The sequence below is a fragment of the Anomalospiza imberbis genome, chromosome 2 (assembly GCF_031753505.1).
Source record: "Anomalospiza imberbis isolate Cuckoo-Finch-1a 21T00152 chromosome 2, ASM3175350v1, whole genome shotgun sequence".
Lineage (NCBI taxonomy): Eukaryota > Metazoa > Chordata > Aves > Passeriformes > Viduidae > Anomalospiza > Anomalospiza imberbis.
Window position 1 is genome coordinate 78,239,298 of NC_089682.1, and position 19,440 is coordinate 78,258,737.

Sequence of the window (19,440 nt, forward strand, 5' to 3'; positions counted from 1 at the left end):
ACTTCCAGCTAACATAAAATAAGACTCTGAACTATCTTTTTCAGTATGAGTTTTCTATGCTAGTTTAGGATATGAGTAACCATTTCTTCAGCAAAAGGTTCCTTCCACCGAAGAAAACCCTCCTCACCCCAGTTTCTGTTTTTTTCATCATTGCTATGCATTTTTTATCTGTGAACTAATATATTAAATTGTAAAACTCTGCCAATCCTAATTTTCACTTCCATTAGATGTTTCACACACTGTATATGTATCTCCCCAGTATTCAAGCCTATCAAATAAAGCAAAAAGTGACAGAAAAAGAAAGGATCTGGATGAGTATCGTATTTTTTTCATCACTATCATAAAACCACTGATAGGCCTTTTCACACAGACCATTACACAACTTTTGTCCACTCCCCACACTAAGACATCCCTCTGAGAACACCAACCCTGTAAGTAACCAATGAGCTGCTGGCTGACTCACTTCCATCAGCTAAGACATCTCAAAAATCTATGATCATTTATCACAGTAGTCTTCTTGGATATTTTTTTTTCTTATGATAAACAGTGTCCTCTCAAAAAAGTGTAGCATTACCCACTGAAGCTTTGCTCCTCTTCCACCCCTACCCTCTGCTGCCACTGAGGAAGGATGGTCCTCTCAGGTTATGGCCAGTACCACTACAAAGTAATTAGGCTGTGGAATGTGAAGCTTCACAGTAACTAAATTAAGATCATCCTTTTATGCCTCTTGGATAAGAAAAACACCACCTTCGTAGTTTTCTTTTAGAACACTTCCTTGCTTGAGCTTTTCTTTTCCTCTAACTTAGAGCCAAATGGTGTTTGCAGTGCTCAAATTGAAAATACCTGAATGACATCTGTTGACTGCTGGTGCGCAGGCCAACAACAGATCACAGCAAACAATGCCTGGATGTCCAGCTACAGCTTCCCTTTAAGGAAATTAACTTAAAACACATCTATCACATCACGAATTAACAATGAAACAAGTACTTCTAGAGTCAGCCAGGTTTCTCTTTCATGCCAGAGACACAGTGATTAATATCACACAAAGGAGAGTTTTATAGAGCTTTGCATTGAAGGTAAAAGTGTTAGCAATAAATGATGCCCCACCAAGAGTTAGCCATGCAGTATTTTGGAATCTCTAAGACCAAATCTAAATACTGTCACAGGATATTGTCTCTAAAGATTAATGTCATTCTGTTGTTATTTTTTCAGTCTTTCAGTCACTTAAAGACACATTTTGGTTTTGACTGTATCTGTCAGCAACATACTGACACTATAAAACAATGTCAATGTAGAAGCTGGAGGGAAGCCTTTATTCAAATTGATCAAATCTTATTCAGAGTTAAGGCACAGTAAAGAATAAATGTAAAGATCAATTTTAAATAAAACCTGGCACCCTAGGAGAGTTAAAAAGTCAATTTTTTAAAGTCAAAAGCTTGTTAAGTGCTGATCTGAAGAGCAGACAATTTCTCTCCTCAACAATCCACTTTCCCTAAAATTTCCTTGCAGAAAATCTTGGTGATGCAACTTGCAGGGGCACAGTGACCTTCAGACATCAGTTGAAATAAAAAAAGGAGAAAAATGCTTTTAAATAAGCACATCTCACTCTGGACACCTCACCTGAGAGCTGATGGAAAGCACTTTCTCTGCATTGATAAGATAGCTGCAGATTCCCACAGATACTTCCAAAATAGGTTTAAAGTACAATTTCCTGAAAAATGCACTCAAACAGCTTAAATAGAGACTTACAAGGGACCAATAAATAAAACCAACTCTATGAGTTCTCAGCAACATTCAGAGATTGAACAATATTTCTTAGTGTCAATCACTACAAAATATTCTTTTTCATCTAGTGGGAGTAGGACTTTTAAGTTTCTTCTGCTCTGCTGGAGATGTTGAGTGATGTCCAAATCTTCTGTGTCCTCAGGTAACAGAGGGCATCTTGACTGTGATACCGTTTTCTTCCAGGTGGGGATATATGGAAATACAAGCTTTCTGAAAACACCAGAAACCATTCTCTCCTGTTATCCTCCACTTCAAAAAGTGGATTAACACACTAAGTTCTAAATCCTGCAGAAAACAGTCTTTGGGTGAAAAAAAAAAAACCAAACAACTGACTAGTGCCATCTTTGAGGGGAAAAAAAAAAAAAAAAAGCAAGTGCATACCACTGCCAGATCTCACCAGGCCAAGCTGATGTCTTGTCCATGAAGAACCCAAGGCTTTTAATCCCTAAACTACAAATTCTTACCATCTTTCACCAGGCAAAAAAGATACTGATTGAGCTCACAAAATTCAAGCCCAGGGGACCTTACCACTGCATCCTTCAGCAATGATTTCACCTTCCCCTGAAGCAGTAAGTCAAACCTGAATTAATTACATGTGCAAAGAAATATGATAACACCTTTAACAAGGTTTTAATGGACGTGCATCTGTTTCATAATAATGTCTGAACTGACCTTAAATAATTTATGAACATCAAGGAACATTTTCAGGGAAAAAAAATTACAATGGCCAAGATACTCAGCTATGCCAGTAAGCACCTACAGCATCAGTAAGAAGGCACACTGGACAGCATCATATTCAGAAACAGCCAAAAGAAGAATTTCCAAATTTAAACATGGACTTTATTAAAAGAGACAGCTGGTGAGGAATTGTTCTGGGTAATCACATTAATACAATTCAGTATTTTGGGTACAGGAGGAAAGCAGACCTGTCTGTGTTAACACAGTAGGACAGCAAACCTAAATACACATCTGTTGGGTTTTTAAAATTGTTGTAATTGAAAGAATTAATATTGATGTGTCTATAAAAGGCAACACTGGGAAAAAAGAGACTTACAGTTACACAACCCAATCAGATCTGCTGGGTGAAAAAAATAAGGGTACCTTCTGCAAGATTGTACCTGAAGTTTAGTAAAATGTACGAGGCCTTCAGCATAACCAGAGATGCCAGAAAGGAGGTCAGGGGGAGAACAAGTGACTGCAAAAAAACCCTTCAGTATGATGGGATCAGAGACCACACAGAAGCCAGAAATTGAACTGAGCAAACACCTCCACTTTCAGGAGTTTTCTGATGCAACATCAAAACAACTGAACTCTTCTCCTCCACATACAACAATTTCAAGAGTTTTCAATTCCAGTGAACAGGAATTCTGCTAATGAAGTTAGATCTGTTTTTCTTCCTGCTTTTCCTGACTCTAACTGAGACAAAGAGTGCTAGAAGTGTGATAGAAGCCACAATATAGATGAAAATAGTACTAGAAAATAAGAAAACCTAAATCAGCCAGTAAATTAATATGAATTTTTATCCAATACTGCAAATGTAGATCATCCTGGTTCAACATGTAACTTCTGAGACTTACATTAATTTTACTCAGAAAATTCAATGGTCTCACTATTCATATATTTGACAGAGGCTCTTCAACAACAGGATCTTAAAAAAGGAAGCAGACTGCTCTTTGTTGGAATCCAGAATGTCCCTTGGACACTCTTGGATGTTCCGGGCCCAGGTCAAAAGCATTTGAGACCCTGGAATGCAGCCACAGACCCCTGTGGCTTTGAACCTGATCCATGGAACAATTTACCAACCTTGCAGGAAGAATAAGAAATCAAAAAAGTTTAGATATTACAGTAGAAGTAGTCACAAAGTGAAAGGAAGAATTTTTGAGTGCTGTACAGGGGGTTTTAGGCCTTGTACAGAGGGGTCTGAGTTTTGTACATGGGGGTCAGAAGTTCTAAGACGGAGGGACTTGGGTGTGCCTTGTCCTCTTTCTTTTTTCTTCCTAACCTCCATGTTCTTGGTGATGTTGGCACTCACAGATTGGTTTAGAGTAGAAAGTCACTGTTCAATATCGATGATGGGCATCGGAGAAAAACCATAAACATTTAACACGCAATGTACGATATAAAAGAAGGCACCAGCCCCCTGGGTGTCGGAGTGTGCCTTTGCCTGACTGTTGAACGGACCGCAGCAGCTCAGGAAGAAAATCTTTTAGATAACACACAATAAACTACCTTGAGACCGGATGGCTGAAGACTACTGAGTCTTTCTTTGGAGACACGAGCTGGAGGAGAGACTTTTCCACCCTTCTGGGCCACCACAATCAGGGAGTGAGACCCGACAGCTCTTCAGACTCATAAAGATATACAAAACTTTTATAACACCCCAGATCTCTTTTGGAGGAAAACTTGGAGTTGCAGGTTTGGCTGTGAACCTAGGCTATCAGACACACTGTTAGCACTTGCACAGGTGCTTCCTGTTTTTCCCCACATTTATTTAATTAGTGCTCCTTTCCAATAAAACTTTGAAACTAGCTTTTGCTGCTTTGCTTCAAAAATGCTTCTGCAACTTCTGACACAAGATTTTTGAGAAAGGGAAAAAAACATTACTTGCTTACACCACTGACATAGTTTCTTCAGGTAAAATCAAAATCAGGTTATAAGAAGAGAATCCCCTCTCCCATGAATGTGGCAGGTACAACAGGCTTCCAGGAGCCAGTGCATGCCATATCCTGCTCCAGCTGTCACTTGCAAATACCAGATCCCAGTTTTGTAGTCTCTCACTCTAACCAGATTTAAAATTCTGCTTTTCGGAAGATGATGAGGTTAAGCTAAGAGAAGCAATCCTGAATCTTCCTGAGAACATCAAGGAAAGGCATAAATTTCAAAACTACAGTGGGAAAACATGTCATCAAGATTTTCAATGTCTGTACAACGTAACCTCAGACACTATTCATCCTTTCCAGAAAAGGGCACAGCATCTTCCACTTTGGAGTTTTGTTTTTACTTGCATTTCTCTGTAGTGAGTCCAGAATTGCCTTTATCCCACATCAGTTGCAAAGTAAAGTCTTCTGACATTTTATCAAGAGCTTACTGAGTTTGATTCCCTGGAGAGTTCATGAATGCTGCTGCTCAGCCTTCCTCCTGCACTACATCTTGATGAGAAATAAGTGTATTTTCATTGAAAGGCCTGCCTTGAAGTATGAGGGCAGAAAAGAACAATCTGCTTTCACTGAAATCCCATCTTCTTGTTGGATTTTCATAAACTGAAACCATTAGGCCTCAGGTATCAAAGGGCTTTCTTCACTCAGGATGAGAAATTATGCTGCAGCTGCACACAGAAAGGCTGAGGGGCTTGGCTGAAATGAGGGCTTTTCCCCCTAATTTCACAAGTAAAAACACATGGAACCAGATGTAATAAGGCTACAGGCTTTGACCACACCAGGCAGAAACTGAACAATGCAGGCTCAGGATGTAATTCTCAATCACTTTTATAATCTTAACCCAGCATAAACAATAGCAAGGTGTCAGGAAATTAAAGGACCACCTGTGTGTATGTACACAAATGGATGAAATTTCCTGTTGCAGCTTAAGTCAAATTACACCTTCCCTCCCCTAAGGAAGTCTTTCTTTTCCTTCCTTGCCTTTAGCCACAAGCCCCACCCTTCTGTCCTAATTCCAGCAGTTCACTATTCATGTAGCAACAAGAATCAATTGATAAAAAGTGAAAAAACTGACATATCAAAATTAAAAATTGGGCCATTTCAGAGAGGGCAAAGGGGAAAAGTTCAAGAATTGAATCATTTATATTACCAGATTAGAGCCAACACAAAACAGAGAAAAGAATGCATGGCTAAGGATGTAGATGAGTGGGGAGCTTCCCTCACACGGTGGCAAAACTGACTTAACTGTAATGTGAGGCCATTAGAAAATTTTAATTATGGATACCAGAACCTCTTACAATTTACACTCTGATCTGAACCTACCAGGAGAATACGTGTTATTTCAGAGACATGTAAGCATCAGCCCTCACATAATGTAGTTGTAAGGTTTTGGGGGTTTTTTTAGAGGGAAGAAACTAAGATCATTTCTCTCACATATCAAGCCTAGTACGTCATGATTACACCAAAGCATAGAGACTTTAACCCCAGCATTCCTTTCTACATTTCTCACAGGAAAAAAAGCAATAATTGTTTTTCACATTATGGATTCAGTAAGACCTGGAACACCACACTTTTCATCATGATATGTGAGCAATATTGCCTTTTGGAAGCTCCAGAAAGACAACGAAAAATTATGGAAGTATTGGGTTATAGTTTTACTTAAGTGAGTATATACCGTGGATATAAGCAATAAAGAAACAAAGAAACTAAGTAACAAGACACCAGATTAGCTTTAATTACCACAGTTTCTTGTTCAGAAGACTCCCCTAAAGCATCCAGTGAGAAAGTGAGCTGTATGTCACAGGAAGTGGAAGGCAGGAATGCAATTCCCATCAAGCCTCACTCCTGCCTGAAAGCATGTGCTCCTTCCCAGGCACATGGCTCTGCCCTCACAACACCATCCCGTGCACCAAACTGATTGCTTAAAGGCAGAAAAATACTTTTTCTTTTCCCCTTTTTGCTATGTTTTTCAACAGTTTAATGAGGTGGTAGTGAACTCTGACAAGCAAGAGAACCAGCATGTCCAGAGAGGATGCCACTGCACTGGAAAAGATGAAAGAAAAAACCCCACTTTATATGGATGAAAAATATTAAGCTACCTAGACTTCAAGAAAATGCACCTTAGCTGTGCACGGCTGAACACCCTTTTCAGAATAATCAGCCTCCTTTTTCATTGTGAGCCGTTTGGAATGGCACAAGCCTAATGGCTGGACCCATTTAACAGCAGCTCGGTGCCACTATGAGATGTGATGTCGGGGAACCAGCACGCTCCTGAGGCCAGAAGAAATGTAATACACAAAAAAAAAAAAAAAAAACCAAAAAAAAAAAAAACCACCAAACAAAAAACACCCCACAAAACAACCAAAACGGAAAAAAAAAAAAAAAAAAGCCAAAAATCCAACCGCACCTTGCTGACCTGGAAAACTGAATGGTTACACAGCTGGCTGCTTGGCTCAAAGCTGGCAAACAGGCATGAGCTCGCTGTGCCAGCCAGCTTCTCCGAAGCCCATAACCCTGCATCTCCCTCCAAACCACAAAGGACACAGACCTCCCAGACTACAGCAGAGCGAGCTTTAACGCCAGTCAGAGGGGAGAATCCCTGCGCCGTCTGCACAGCTTCCCATTCACTCCCTACCCACTTTTATGTGCTGAGGTTTAAACACCGAACTGTGTACGATTCTGCAGGGCAAGAGGAGGTCAGCAGAACCTCTTAAAAAAAAAAAAAAAAAAAAAGACAAAACAAAGAAGAAGCCTCGACAAACACCGCAGGAGGAACGGCAACCGGTGGGAAGGAGCCAAGGCGAGGAAGGGGCCCAGACGGGCACAACGTGCGGGAAGCACGGCCCCGCGGGCCGCTCTGCGGCACCCAAGCGCCGGGCCGGGGGCCTCTGCGGGCCGCAGGCACTACCCCGCTCCCCGGGGCCGGCACTGACCTGGCGCCGCTTCCAGCTCTTCCCGGCTCCGGGCGGCGCTTCCAGCGGCTCCGCCACCCGCGTCACGGCCGCGCGCGCCTCTGCCGTCAGCGCCGCCGCCGGCGCGTGCGCCGCAGCGCCCCCTCCCTGCCCCCGCCCCGCGCGCCGCCCGGCGGGGCGAGCGACACGAAAGGGAGCCAATCGCCTGCCCGTGCGCAACGGCGCCTTCCCGCCCTCGCCGGGGCTAGGCCAATCAGGAGTGAGAACCGCGCCGGCCGCTCCAGCAGGCAGCCAATAGGTTGAGAGGAGCGGCAAGAACACGCGCCGCGATTGGCGGGCGCCCCGGTGGCCGGGCGCTGTTGCTAAGCAGGGTAAAGATGGCGGCTCTGGACAGGGTCAAGGTGCTGGTGCTGGGCGACTCCGGTGAGTCCGTGTCCCCAGGCCGTGTGTCCTGGGGCCGCTCCTTGGCGATCTGCTCCTCGCCTCCTTCCCCGTTACCCGCTGAGGGGCCGGGACCGCCCGCGTTCACTCAGTGCTGCTTCCGGCCTCGCCACCTGCAACCCTGGCACCGCCTCCCAGGAGTTTTCTCTCTCTGTGCACTTGCAGGTGTCGGGAAATCGTCGCTCGTTCACCTCTTGTGCCACAACCAGGTGCTGGGAAATCCGTCCTGGACAGTGGGCTGCTCCGTGGATGTGCGAGTAGGTGACGTGCACGGATTCTTGGTGGCCCTGAGCCTGACGTGTAAAGGAAGGGACTTGACTTTTTATTTTAATTACTTGCCGCCCCAGAAAGAGGTGTACTTTGATCATGTGTTTTGCTGAAGGCGTAACCTTCTGATGCAAGTAGTGTCAAACGTGAACCAAGCACTTGTGTAAGCAAGTTTTGACCTTCCAAGGGTGTCACAATCAGACAAGACATTTATCACTCGTAGCTCTGCTCCCTGCTGCAGTGGCATGTTACAAGTCACAGGGTGGCCAATTCCCTGAGAAACAGGCAAGGAACAGCCAAGTTGTCAGCCAAACACAGTGGGGAAAAACACTTTGCTCGTTTAGGTTGTGGGAGCCCAGGAAAGCTCTGGGTGATGCTCGTGTGTTAGAGAAACAAAATTTAGGGCCTGGCGTACTTCAGTGCTCTTAGACCCGGGTGAGGAAACTGACAGGAGAAATTTATTGTTGAGACCTGGACACCAGGAATGCAGAATTTATAAACCACAAAGACATGTTACAGAAAGCAAAGCTGAAGAAGAAACTAACAGACAATTAATAAGACTCTCCCTATCTGGGAAAAACGATAATTAAAAAGGCTGAAGAAGTGGCCTAGTTAGCATGAGAAGTGAGAAATCAATAACCAATAGAAGATCAAATCCTAATTAATGAAGAGAACTGCGTCACTTGGGAGCCAGTGAGCACTAATTCCTTTGTTTGCCAAAATGTATCAACAATTGTAAGTTTTGGTGACTGATGTACATGTTTGGTAAAGTGCTACTCATGTACCTCAGTGATGAATAAATTAGTGTTGATTTCCTAACCTAACTGGGTTAGAGAGTTTATTTCCTGGGTTTTGGTGATAGTTGTGACCATGGGGTTGCTTCTCCTCTTGACTACTTGCTGCAGGACCTGCTGTGGCAAGAATGAGGTTGCCCATCCAGCAGTTCTTTGGCCCAGCCTACAGCCCTCATGGGACATTGATAAATGCTCTTCTCCTTCATCACTCTTTGCTGCATTTTCCTTGAAATGCATTGCCCTAGGTTAGGAATGTTTTTCCAAAATCTGAGGAGACGAGCATGGCTGTCCTGTTTGATTGTGGAGCAAAACTACTCAGCAGATCTGGGGGCAGAAGTTGTTGATTAATTCAGTTGAGATGTCAGACTTTGGGTAGGAAAAGGTGTGGTCAGATGGAATCCAGGTCTATCACCTGGGTTAATATTCTTGCAGTGCTGCCCTGTGTGTTTTAACAGCTATGAGAAGTCATGATCTTAAATTTTCCATTTGCTTTAGCAAAACACTGTGTCCAAGCACATCAAGAGATGTTGGGTTTATTAATACTGAGATGCAAAGGATGCTCCCTGTTTACTCACCAGGCTCCCTCTCACATGAGATGGTGATTTTCATCTCTGGTGCCCAGTGGCTGCTGCTTGGCTCATTCCATCTCTCTTCCACTCGAGAGGTTTGAAATAGTGTCAGCATGAGAATTTCCAAATTTCTATCCCAGTGCAGTAAACCTTCCAGCTGAAAGTGTAAGTGCCATGTGAATTAACTCCTGTGACACAGTGCCATGGTTATGTATGATTGGAAATTTTCATCAGATCCATGACTACAAAGAAGGAACCCCAGAAGAGAAGACCTATTACATTGAGCTGTGGGATGTTGGAGGTTCTGTGGGCAGTGCCAGCAGTGTGAAGAGCACACGAGCAGTGTTCTATAATTTGCTGAATGGTAAGTTTGCTTGGTTTTAATTTTGTTTCTGTTAGGAGCTGTCCCTTGGTTCTGGGGCAGAGTTCCAGGCAGCCTGCCTGAGGGCTACGTTGTTCTCCTTTCTGATTTATACAAGAACAAACCGGATACCATTCGTAGGCAGATTTTTATGGATTCAATTGTGAACGGCAGATATTTCAGACAAACCTGTGCAGATGAGCCCTGTCAGCCTTTCCCTTCAGTCTTGTGCAGCTGGCACAGCAGGGAGGCTTTGAAGGTGCAATGGTTGCCTTCACCTTTCCGGGTCTGATATACTGCAGAAATATGATTTATATTTTTAGAGGTATTTTTATGATTTATATTTTCTTGTCTGTTCAGTTGTAAAACTTACAGCAGAAAAATTGCTATTTCAGTTTTTAGGAATGTTGATAGTTACATCCTACCCTGGCAAATTTGAACTGTGTCCCATAAAATTGCCATATGGTGATAACCATCTCACTTCTGCTCATTTAGCTTACCAACTTATTTTTAAGAGTTAAATCTTGCCACTTACTGCATATGTAAGAAGTAGTATTTTGTGCCTTCTGTTGAGATATTGTCTTAAAGGCCTAGTAGTTCATTTGCTCTCTAACAAGAGCAAGTAAGAGATTATAAACATAACAGTGCAGTATTTCAATTGTTACTTTTTGTCATCCCAGGATAGTTCACTAAAAATAGATGTGTATCAGACTAACAATGGCTTCTGAAAATCTGGCTCAAATGTTGTGTTTGATTCTCTTTGCTTATTCCCACTCATTTGAAGGTTTTTCAGTAGCATGTTAAACCACACAATAAACATTTTTGGGCTGTGATTAACTAGTTATTTCTTCCTCCTTTCTCAGGGGAAAACTGTATTAGGTACCTCTTGCTTATACTGTATACCAGATTTCTGTGTATAAGACTTGAGTTGTGCCCTCAAAGCAAGCCTCTTTGGTATATGAAAAAAAAATTGATTTCTTTTTGATCCCAAATCTACAGTGTGCCAGGAAGTGTGGATCAGACTTGGAAATACCTTAGAACAGCCCATTAAGAAATGAAATCTTGGACTCGTGCATCTGAATTATAATTGATGACCTTAAATAATGTTATTTATCTCCACTGCCCAAAAGATACTAATTAGACAGCTTGCATATGAAGAGTGTTGACTTTGGTAGTTAGCCTTGGGTCTTGTTTCTTTCATTAGATTAATTTCTCCATTAGAGCTTGTCTCACAAATTGCCTCTGCTTGGCCTGATTTAAGAAGAGAAGATGAATGCATTCCTTCTGCCTGACTGCTTGTGCTTTCTGAGCTTGCAGTGTCTGAAAGCCAGTCAGCGTTTGGTTGCGGCAGCAGCTGTGCAGGCTGCCGGGTTTTTGACAGGGCTGGTACACTTTGGTTTTGGATTATCCACAGGTCTTCTTTGCTGACTCTCCACCTGGTGTGGGGACTGTGATAGCTGAGGACAGTGACTGGGCAGTAAGGCTTTGGCTTACAGACCTTGTTGTGGGAGGAGCATTTCTTTGAGTAGTCATTGGTCCTGCCCGCTCTTTTTGGATGTTGACAGTCTTTTTCTGCTGGTGCTGCTAACTGTGCAGGTTTTAGGTGAAGCAGATAAGGAAACTGACCAATCAAAGACATAACTGAGGGAGAGTGTGTGGAGGTGGAGAGTGTTTCTCACAGGTTGTGCAGCAGTGCCTCTGGATCTGTTGCTGTAGGCCAAGTTATGTTGTGTCAGGCATTTTCTCTTTATGCTGGGGGTGGACACACAGCAGAGTTGCCTTTTTATACTGTTACTGAGATAAATACTTGAAAATAAGACTGTAGCTGTGATATGCTGGGAACTCTCGTGGGGGAGTCTGTGCACAGTCATGTGGGATAGTGGAAAATATTTGTGGAAATGTGGTTTGTTCATAGTGTGTACAGTGGGTGGCACCTCTGGAAGTTATGGTGAAAGATAAATTACAGAGTTTTTTCCACCTGTAGGCTGTGAAGTGTTTTGAGAATGAATCTTGATGCAGATAAGGGATATCATTCCATTTTGTCCTTGAATTGATGATAGTTTGAAGTCTGGAGGAAGTGGGAACATTCCACATATTGCAGAAGGTGTGAATAAATAGAAGAAATTTGCTAGCAGGAGTTGGTAATTGAGTTAGGAACTGTGGTTATCAGAAGTGGGTGTCTGTTAATAGCACAGCTAGGAAGCTTGACTCTGTCTCAGAATTTACATTTTGAAGGCTCATAGTAATGAAAAATGCTAGAAAGTTAATCTTAAGTGCAATAAGTCTTATTAATTCATGCTTTCACCAGCCATTTAGTGGAGTATGAAATTTTGTCAGTGTCTGTTTCCCCTTTGGATACCTCCCCAAATATATAGCATTAATTCTTGAAAATGCAGGAAAGCAGTAGTTCTCTCTGAACTCTTTTGAAACAAAGAAAAAACCTTCAGACTTTATAGATGGTATGATAAAAAATAATTATGTTTACCAGAGAAAGGCTAAATTTTCTACTGCAGTAATACAGAATTTCAGTATCTTGAGAAGTAGACAGAATCAGTGAATGCCTGCGAGCCTTTTGCAGATTAAAGCCTGAGATGGCTGTTTGTTTCATGCTTTCATGTGATTTTTCTCTTAGCTCTTAGCCAATTCTTGATAAGCAGCTTTAAAAAACCTGTTGCATCCTGATATTTTCAGCCTTACTTATTCACTGTAACTGAACTGGTTATACATCCCTTTATTCTCAGATATCTGGGAACGTGCAGGTATCATTTTGGTAAGATAAGGAGGAGGATATGTATCTTTAAATGGCATCTTGCTGTCTTGTCTTTCACTGTAGGGATAATTTTAGTGCATGACTTGACCAACAAGAAATCATCCCAGAATTTGTATCGCTGGTCTTTGGAAGCACTCAACAGGGATGTTGCTCCAACAGGCGTTCTCGTGACAAATGGGTGAGTGAAAAACATACATGCAGAGTTCAGACATGGTCATTCCAAGCAGTTGTAGAAGTTTTTGTTCATTTCTAAGGCTACTTGGTCTCCACAGAAAAGTAGATGTGGTTAGACTCAGAAGAAAGAAAGAAATGGGGAGTATCAAAAAAGTTGACTGTTGATTGTTCTTGTTCTTTTATACTGCCAGACAATATCAGGTGATTCTGACAGCAGATTACCAAGCTGGGTGGCAGAGACCTTGCTTTAAGGGAAAAGATGTTTATACATCCTTTATTTGTGTGAGGCCTCTGTGAGAATGGGTCCAGTCCCAGTTACAAGATTTCTCTGTCTGTACTGAGAAGATGCCATTGTACAGGAAATGTCTTGGGATAATGTATCTGGGCAAAGAGGCATTCCCTCTATGCACCAACACTGAGGAAGTTCACTTCATACATTATTGGTTTGGGTGATGGGGGAATTATTTTAGGAGCGTGGCTAAAAGAGCTTAGAAAACTCAGCTTAAACAGCATGTTCATAATTAGCTCTCCAACACCTTGTCAAGGATTTCCTCCTGCACCTCTGTGCTCCTGTCATCCATCTAGTCAAGGAGGTTTTAAAATCATTGCTAAACATCACACATGAGCGGGAAGGCAATAATGAGTAGTAGTTTTTTGTGGGAAGAATATAAATTGTTTTTCTGTTCTGGTACACAGGTGTTTTTGTAGAAACGTAGGAGATGGGAAGGAGGATTTACATTGTATAAACTGCAAAATTTTCCAGTATCTCTACAGACAGGTTCTTCACAATTGTTTTAATTTTCAGAAATTTAACTTCTGTCAAGGACAGATGTTCAGCCAGTAGCAGTTCCTTGCTCAGGTTGTTGCTGTTGGTTGTAAAATTACTTGCTAGAAAGCCTGCTTTAGGTTAAAAATGACTGACAAGTGATTATCCTTGTGATTAGCTAAGGAGAGCGATTCTTTGGATTCCTATGTAGTGACTTAAAGCAGAAGCCCTTCCCTTATTTAAAGATATTGCACATTTTAACTTAGATAAATGGACTGTTAATAAATAAATTACTGATTTTTGAGAGGTACAGGGGAGGTGATGTTGTACTTGTGCCCACTTACATGGCCATTGCCTCATTCAGGATTGTCTTTCTTTCCCTCATCAGTGACTATGACTGTGAACAGTTTGGTGATAACCAGATCCCACTGCTGGTAATAGGAACTAAACTGGATCAGATCCCGGAAACTAAGAGGAATGAAGTTTTGACCAGAACAGCATTCTTGGCTGAGGATTTCAATGCTGAAGAGATAAATTTGGTTAGTATCCTTGTCATCTTTGTTGTTTTTCTTTTGTATGGGAGTGAGTCCAATTTTTAATAAGTAAAGATGTAACAAAAATTTAGCTTTTGGAGATTTTTCGGGTAGTGCCAGTCATTCACATTTCTGTTGGCTCTGCCCCTTGCTTGATGAAACAGATGTCTTTGTTTCACTATAGGGAGTCGTAAGGGGTATTAGATAAGGTCGCCTAAACTTAAAATTGTTGGCTGGGAGTTAAATTTTCTTGTTCATAGCTCTGATATAGACTGTCTTTGAATGAAATATGAAGATGACTTTATATAGATCTGTGGGTATAAAAATATACGTGTGCTGTATGAATGCTTGTATACACACTCCCAATCTCAGGTGTAGCCTGTAGAAATCACTGCCTGACTGTATAGCTGGTGGTGGAAGGAAGATATGGAGCATATGGGGGGTTGCTTGGAATTCTGCAGTTGATTCAAAGAGCAGTTGGTCTTTTCTCTGAAGTGACTGTGGAGCAAAAATCAGCAGATCCATTATTTTCCCTTGGTGATGGTGTGTGTCAGGGGAAAGGGTATGTTCCATTTCTTTGTGTTTGGCTTCCTTGCACTGATTTCCTTGTGCTTGGTTCGTTGTTGTCTTTTGGGTGTTCTAGGACTGCACCAATCCTCGTTACCTGGCTGCAGGTTCATCCAATGCTGTCAAACTAAGCAGGTTTTTTGATAAGGTAAGTCAATGAAATGATGTTTTATTGTCCTGTGCATCAGATGTTGGGATTTGAGCTTGAACAACAGTTTAACAATTTCCATATTCCACTCTCTGAGTTGGTTCAAGCCAGGTGTGGGGAGGCCAAAAATTTATCTGCTTTTGGAACCCTACAGGAAATAGCTGATCTGCTTGAAGATTTAGTTCCTGATCTGCATAGAGCAGTGAAAAAGAACTCACAAATGTGCAAAGACATTCTCCTTATGCTTTTGAAGTTGACTGGCAGGCCAGAGGGGTTGCAGCATTCTGAGGTAGTAATGCGAGGAGATACAAGACTGGTTAGCTCTGTTGATCCTAGTTAAAGCAATCTTTAGGAATTAAGAAATTAATTAAGAATATTATTCTCCCTTCCTGAAAAAACAGACCATTAAGATTGACTGTGCAAATGAGAGAAGGAATGCTCTGTTTTAAGCACCCTCTGGGCAAAGATAGCATAGTGGGGCTACTGTGCAGTAGTAGGAACCAGTATCCCTGCAGAGGGAATGGGAGTAATTGAGTCTGAAACAGGAGACACACAAACTATCACCTCCATTACCCAGGAGGGCTGTGTTGAAGTTGAGGATGATTAGACAGCTTAGACAGTTTGTCCAAGAATGGCTGTAGGTGGCAACTGCTGCGTGTGCTAGAGCATTGCACTAAAGGAGTAGGTCTGGAGCAGAGATGTGGGGTCAGACTTGTCCCACTTAGCAGTGAGTTTCAGTGCTCATATGTGAAGTGTTGGTTGCAATCCGAGGTTATGCATGTGCTGTGCAAGCTAAGATCATTCTCTGTTGTTCCCAGGTCATAGAGAAGAGATACTTCTTAAGAGATGGCAATCAGGTTTGTCACTTTTCCTTCTCTTTTGTTTCATTTCTCCCTGTGTAATGTGAACTGCTGACATAGTCCTCTTTAAAACACAAGCTTCATGCAACCTAAATGACAATCTGAGCTGGTAATTTAATTCTTATACCTGTGGAAGCACAGCTGTTAAAGCTAGACAGAAGAATGGCTGACTTTTGTCAGCTGAAGTATTTGTCTGTAAAGTGATTGGCAGTGAAATACTTTAGTAAGCTAACATACATTTGGAAGAATGAGGTAAAATGGGCAAATATAATTTCTTTCAGCTCTGTCAGCTTCAGGCTGCTTGGTTGCAGATTAAGGCCATAGATGCTATCCTGAAGGTCAGTGAAAGGGTTTTTTTGTACAGCTGGAATGAGATTTTATGTTTAATACAGGTAGTTTCCAGAGACTCAGTGGAGCCACAAGGAAAATGGCAGTATGATATCAGCTTGTAATTCATTTCTGAAGGATTGAATTAACTGTTTTCAGCCAGGTGGGGAAGTACTAGCAAAATGACTTCTGGTTTCAGCAGGCCACTTCACCTTTTGTGCCCCCCATCTCTCCAAGTGCAGTCTGCCATGCAGGGAGTAGTGAAGTTGCATTTACCATATGTAAAGGTGTTGCAAATTACCATGAAAAGCATCTCTGAAGTACAGTTACACCTGTACAGTGTTAGAGGTAGCTGTGCTGAAAGTCCCTTGAGGAGAGTAGGGGGGAAATAGTCACAGATTACAAAATGCTTCCTTTCTTTGAGCACTTTTGTAGTGCCTTTTGAAAATACATTTGGTTTTGCCTCTTTCAGTTCCGCATGATGCCTTTTCTTTCTTCCCCTCTCCCCCCCTCCTCCCCACATTCTAGTGAAAGGAAGTTTCTCTTTCATGGGAATAATATCTTAATGCAGAAACCTGCTTGTGTGCTGGTTGTCTTTCATGCATGATGTAAGATTTTTATTTTTATCATTTGATCCTATTTAGTGGCTAGCCAGGGATTAACTATACATTCCTTTTGGCTGTGTGCCCAAGATTGCAGCCTGCTGATGACTATCTAGTTCCCTGACAGGAGCTCAAAAGCTCAAAACAAACAGCAAACAGTCATGTTTAAAGAGGCAAAATCCAAATTGGAAATGGAGACTTCAATAAAACCTCTTAATGTTATCATTTGAAGTTATCTACTTAATGTAGTTCTTGCTGATGTGTTTGTGGGTTTTCTATGATAGGTTGCTATGATTATTAGTGTTTTGAGGTATTTCTGTTATAAATTTCTTCAGGATGAAAGGAATTTTAAGTCAGATACGTAATAAATAAATAATTGTTACTCTTAATTAGTGACTTTGATGTAAAAAAATGCTAAAACAGATAACTTTTTACCTATGGTGTTCAGGTACTTTTTAGTTATAATGACTGCATTTTTCCTCTTTAAATTCCTGAAGAAGTTTTCATGAGGTGAACCTTTGTACAAAATCTGCCTGATTTTATCCTTAGAGATGATTGCTTTTCAGAGATGAATAAACCAGTACCTTAGTGAATACCTTGCATAGTTGAGTTTTGGGCCTGAAAACCCCAAGTAAATTTAATCTGTGGAGTTTTTAGTGGACTTTTATTTTGGGAAAGCTCTTCAGCTCTCTGCTTACCAGTGAAGTGTGTAACCTGAGCAGTCTGCTGTGAATTGTAGATTATGTTTTTGTCCCATACCATCCATACATGCCCATGTTCTTGTGGCATGATTTGTAGGGCTTGGTTGACTCCCTCCATTTTAATAGACTGTATGACTATGATACAGACTTTCCTATGGATGTGTGGAATTGTTTTGGGAGGGTGTGTCTGCAGGGTCTGCTGTTTCTGCTTGTGTGTAGTCAGTAAGGTAAAAGTTACTCTGGCCTGTAATCAAATAGTTTCATGATGCCTGTAGGGCAGATATGCAGATATGCAGTATTAGAAAGCAGCACATCACTTTCTTTTGGGGATTCACAGGTGCATTGAATTGAAAATCTGTCTGAGATGCTGTTAAGGCCAGAGAAGCTTCTGATGGTTTCAAGTCGATTTCTTTGTAAACATCCATTGTCACTGTGTAAGCAGTGTCTGCAGATGGGCTGCAAAAGCAGGAGTGCTAATCCTTTGTATTGTTGCAGCCATTTCTATCCCGATGTTTTTCTTTAAGCTTACAGCCATTGATAAAATTGTACTTTCAACTGCCACTGAAGTGCTGCTGCCCGGGTTTGAAGACATAAAACCTCAATAGCTCTTTGACAGGACTTGGTTTATATTGTTTTATAGTTTTAAAAATGAATGGAGGAGAAATTCTTGTATGCATTTGAATCTGCTTTGAAATTTTTGAAATCTGTCATTATCTTAATTAGGATTGAGGCTTTCAATTTCCCTTGCCAAAAAGTCTTTAGGAGCCCCACAGAACAGATGAGCCATAGTGGAGTTGTGCAGTGTTTAATTAGTGGTGCTCCTCTAGCAGTCAGCTGAAGCACTGTGGCCCTCATTCTGGAGATGGTGTAGATGTTGCAGTTGGCTTGGTAACAGAGTGGGCTAGAGGGAGCTCCTGCTGATTCTGACATGACAACTTGTCTTCCCTGCCTCTAGATTCCTGGCTTCTCTGAAAGGAAGAGGTTTGGAGGAGGAACACTGAAGAGCCTTCATTATGACTGAGCACTGAAGAAGTAGAAGATGACTTCTCTGAGTTCCTAATGACATTCCCATTTTGACTGGATGCTCAAAGACAGTAATGCTTCTGTCAAGAAGAGTAAAATGATATTACAGCTGGCTAGCCTGCTGAAGCTTCTGTTGTTGGAAAACGCTTGGGAAAGGTTTTCCAAAAACCTAATCAGGAGTCTAGAGTATTGCTTAGGATTGCAGACCATCTGGATCTATGGGAACATCTGGGGAAGGTGTGCAGTAAGTTGAATGCTTCTCACTGCTGTAGGAAACTTAATCATACACAGCACAAATATGTGACATCCTTGTCTACATTTGGAAAACTTATGGACAATCTTTGCAATGATTTGCATTCATTTCACCTCGAAAGGAAAGATGACATTGAGTGGGCTTCTCATGTACAGTAAAGTGAGCAAAACATAATGATGGGTAAGGAGTGGTCTGGAAAATAATGGAATGCCTTCATTAGATGAATGGAGTGTTGTTTCACCTAGAGCACACTGTTCATCCCTATTCAAAAGGGATAAAAGCAGTAGGCAAGATATTAAAAAAGATTTGAAGCCTTAAAAAGAAAATCATTAGTAGAAAACAACTGGTGTTAGTTCTCCTGCTTAAATTAAAATTGTTTACTTTGGAGAGGGCAAAGTAAATGAGGTTCTCCTGTTTATCTTTTCATAATTGATTGTGGTTTTGTTTTTAATATTAAATTAAAAGGCAATTCATTGAAAACTGATGGGAAAAGTATGTTTTTATACTGTGCTTCTTTGGAACAAATGTGACATGGTCCTACTGAGCCTGAGGACTTAGTGGATTCAGAAAACATGGAATGTAAGTACATCCTCTGAATTAGAATGGGTAGAAATTTAGAAGGGATATAAAGCTGTGTAAAATGTAGGAACTGAGCATGATTAGGAGGAAAGTTCTGTGAAACAGATGTTTCCTTTACATAGTTAGCACTAAGGATGAAGAAGACTTGATCTGGTCTGATCTCCTGCACAGGGTCCTGTTTTCTTAAATAGCCCAAGCTTTGCTCAGTTTCTTACCTTGCTAGAATTCCATGGAGTAGTAAAAGCTTGTTTTATGGCAGTTCCTTCTTTCCACACCTTCCTTACAGTCACCTCTAATGGTTAAGCCTCTGGCAAAGGCTAACTAAGAGCTGGAGTTAAATATAAATAGAGA

The 19,440-nt window shown here is 41.5% G+C and overlaps 2 protein-coding genes across 2 annotated transcripts in view; one reads left to right on the top strand and one right to left on the bottom strand.

The window, feature by feature from the left end:
- Nucleotides 1-7,496, bottom strand: part of GTF2E1 (general transcription factor IIE subunit 1) — a 49,459-nt gene extending 41,963 nt beyond the window's left edge. The window contains exon 1 of the mRNA XM_068181935.1: nucleotides 7,376-7,496. The gene's annotated coding sequence lies outside the window, so the exon portion shown is untranslated. The remainder of the gene's footprint in view (nucleotides 1-7,375) is intronic.
- Nucleotides 7,497-7,625: 129 nt separating this feature from the next.
- RABL3 (RAB, member of RAS oncogene family like 3) lies at nucleotides 7,626-18,994 on the top strand. The gene is made up of 8 exons (XM_068181938.1): nucleotides 7,626-7,777; nucleotides 7,961-8,052; nucleotides 9,660-9,789; nucleotides 12,620-12,734; nucleotides 13,885-14,035; nucleotides 14,673-14,744; nucleotides 15,563-15,601; nucleotides 18,190-18,994. Exons 1-8 carry the CDS (start codon nucleotides 7,732-7,734, stop codon nucleotides 18,253-18,255), a joined length of 711 nt encoding a protein of 236 aa, XP_068038039.1. The 5' UTR covers nucleotides 7,626-7,731; the 3' UTR covers nucleotides 18,256-18,994.
- Nucleotides 18,995-19,440: the final 446 nt, after the last annotated feature.

Coding starts and splice junctions, on each gene's coding strand:
- RABL3 (XM_068181938.1), top strand. CDS start 7,732: ATGGCGGCTCTGGACAGGGTCAAGGTGCTGGTGCTGGGCGACTCCG. Junction 14,036..14,672: donor ATGCTGAAGAGATAAATTTG/GTTAGTATCCTT, acceptor TGGGTGTTCTAG/GACTGCACCAATCCTCGTTA. Junction 14,745..15,562: donor TAAGCAGGTTTTTTGATAAG/GTAAGTCAATGA, acceptor TGTTGTTCCCAG/GTCATAGAGAAGAGATACTT.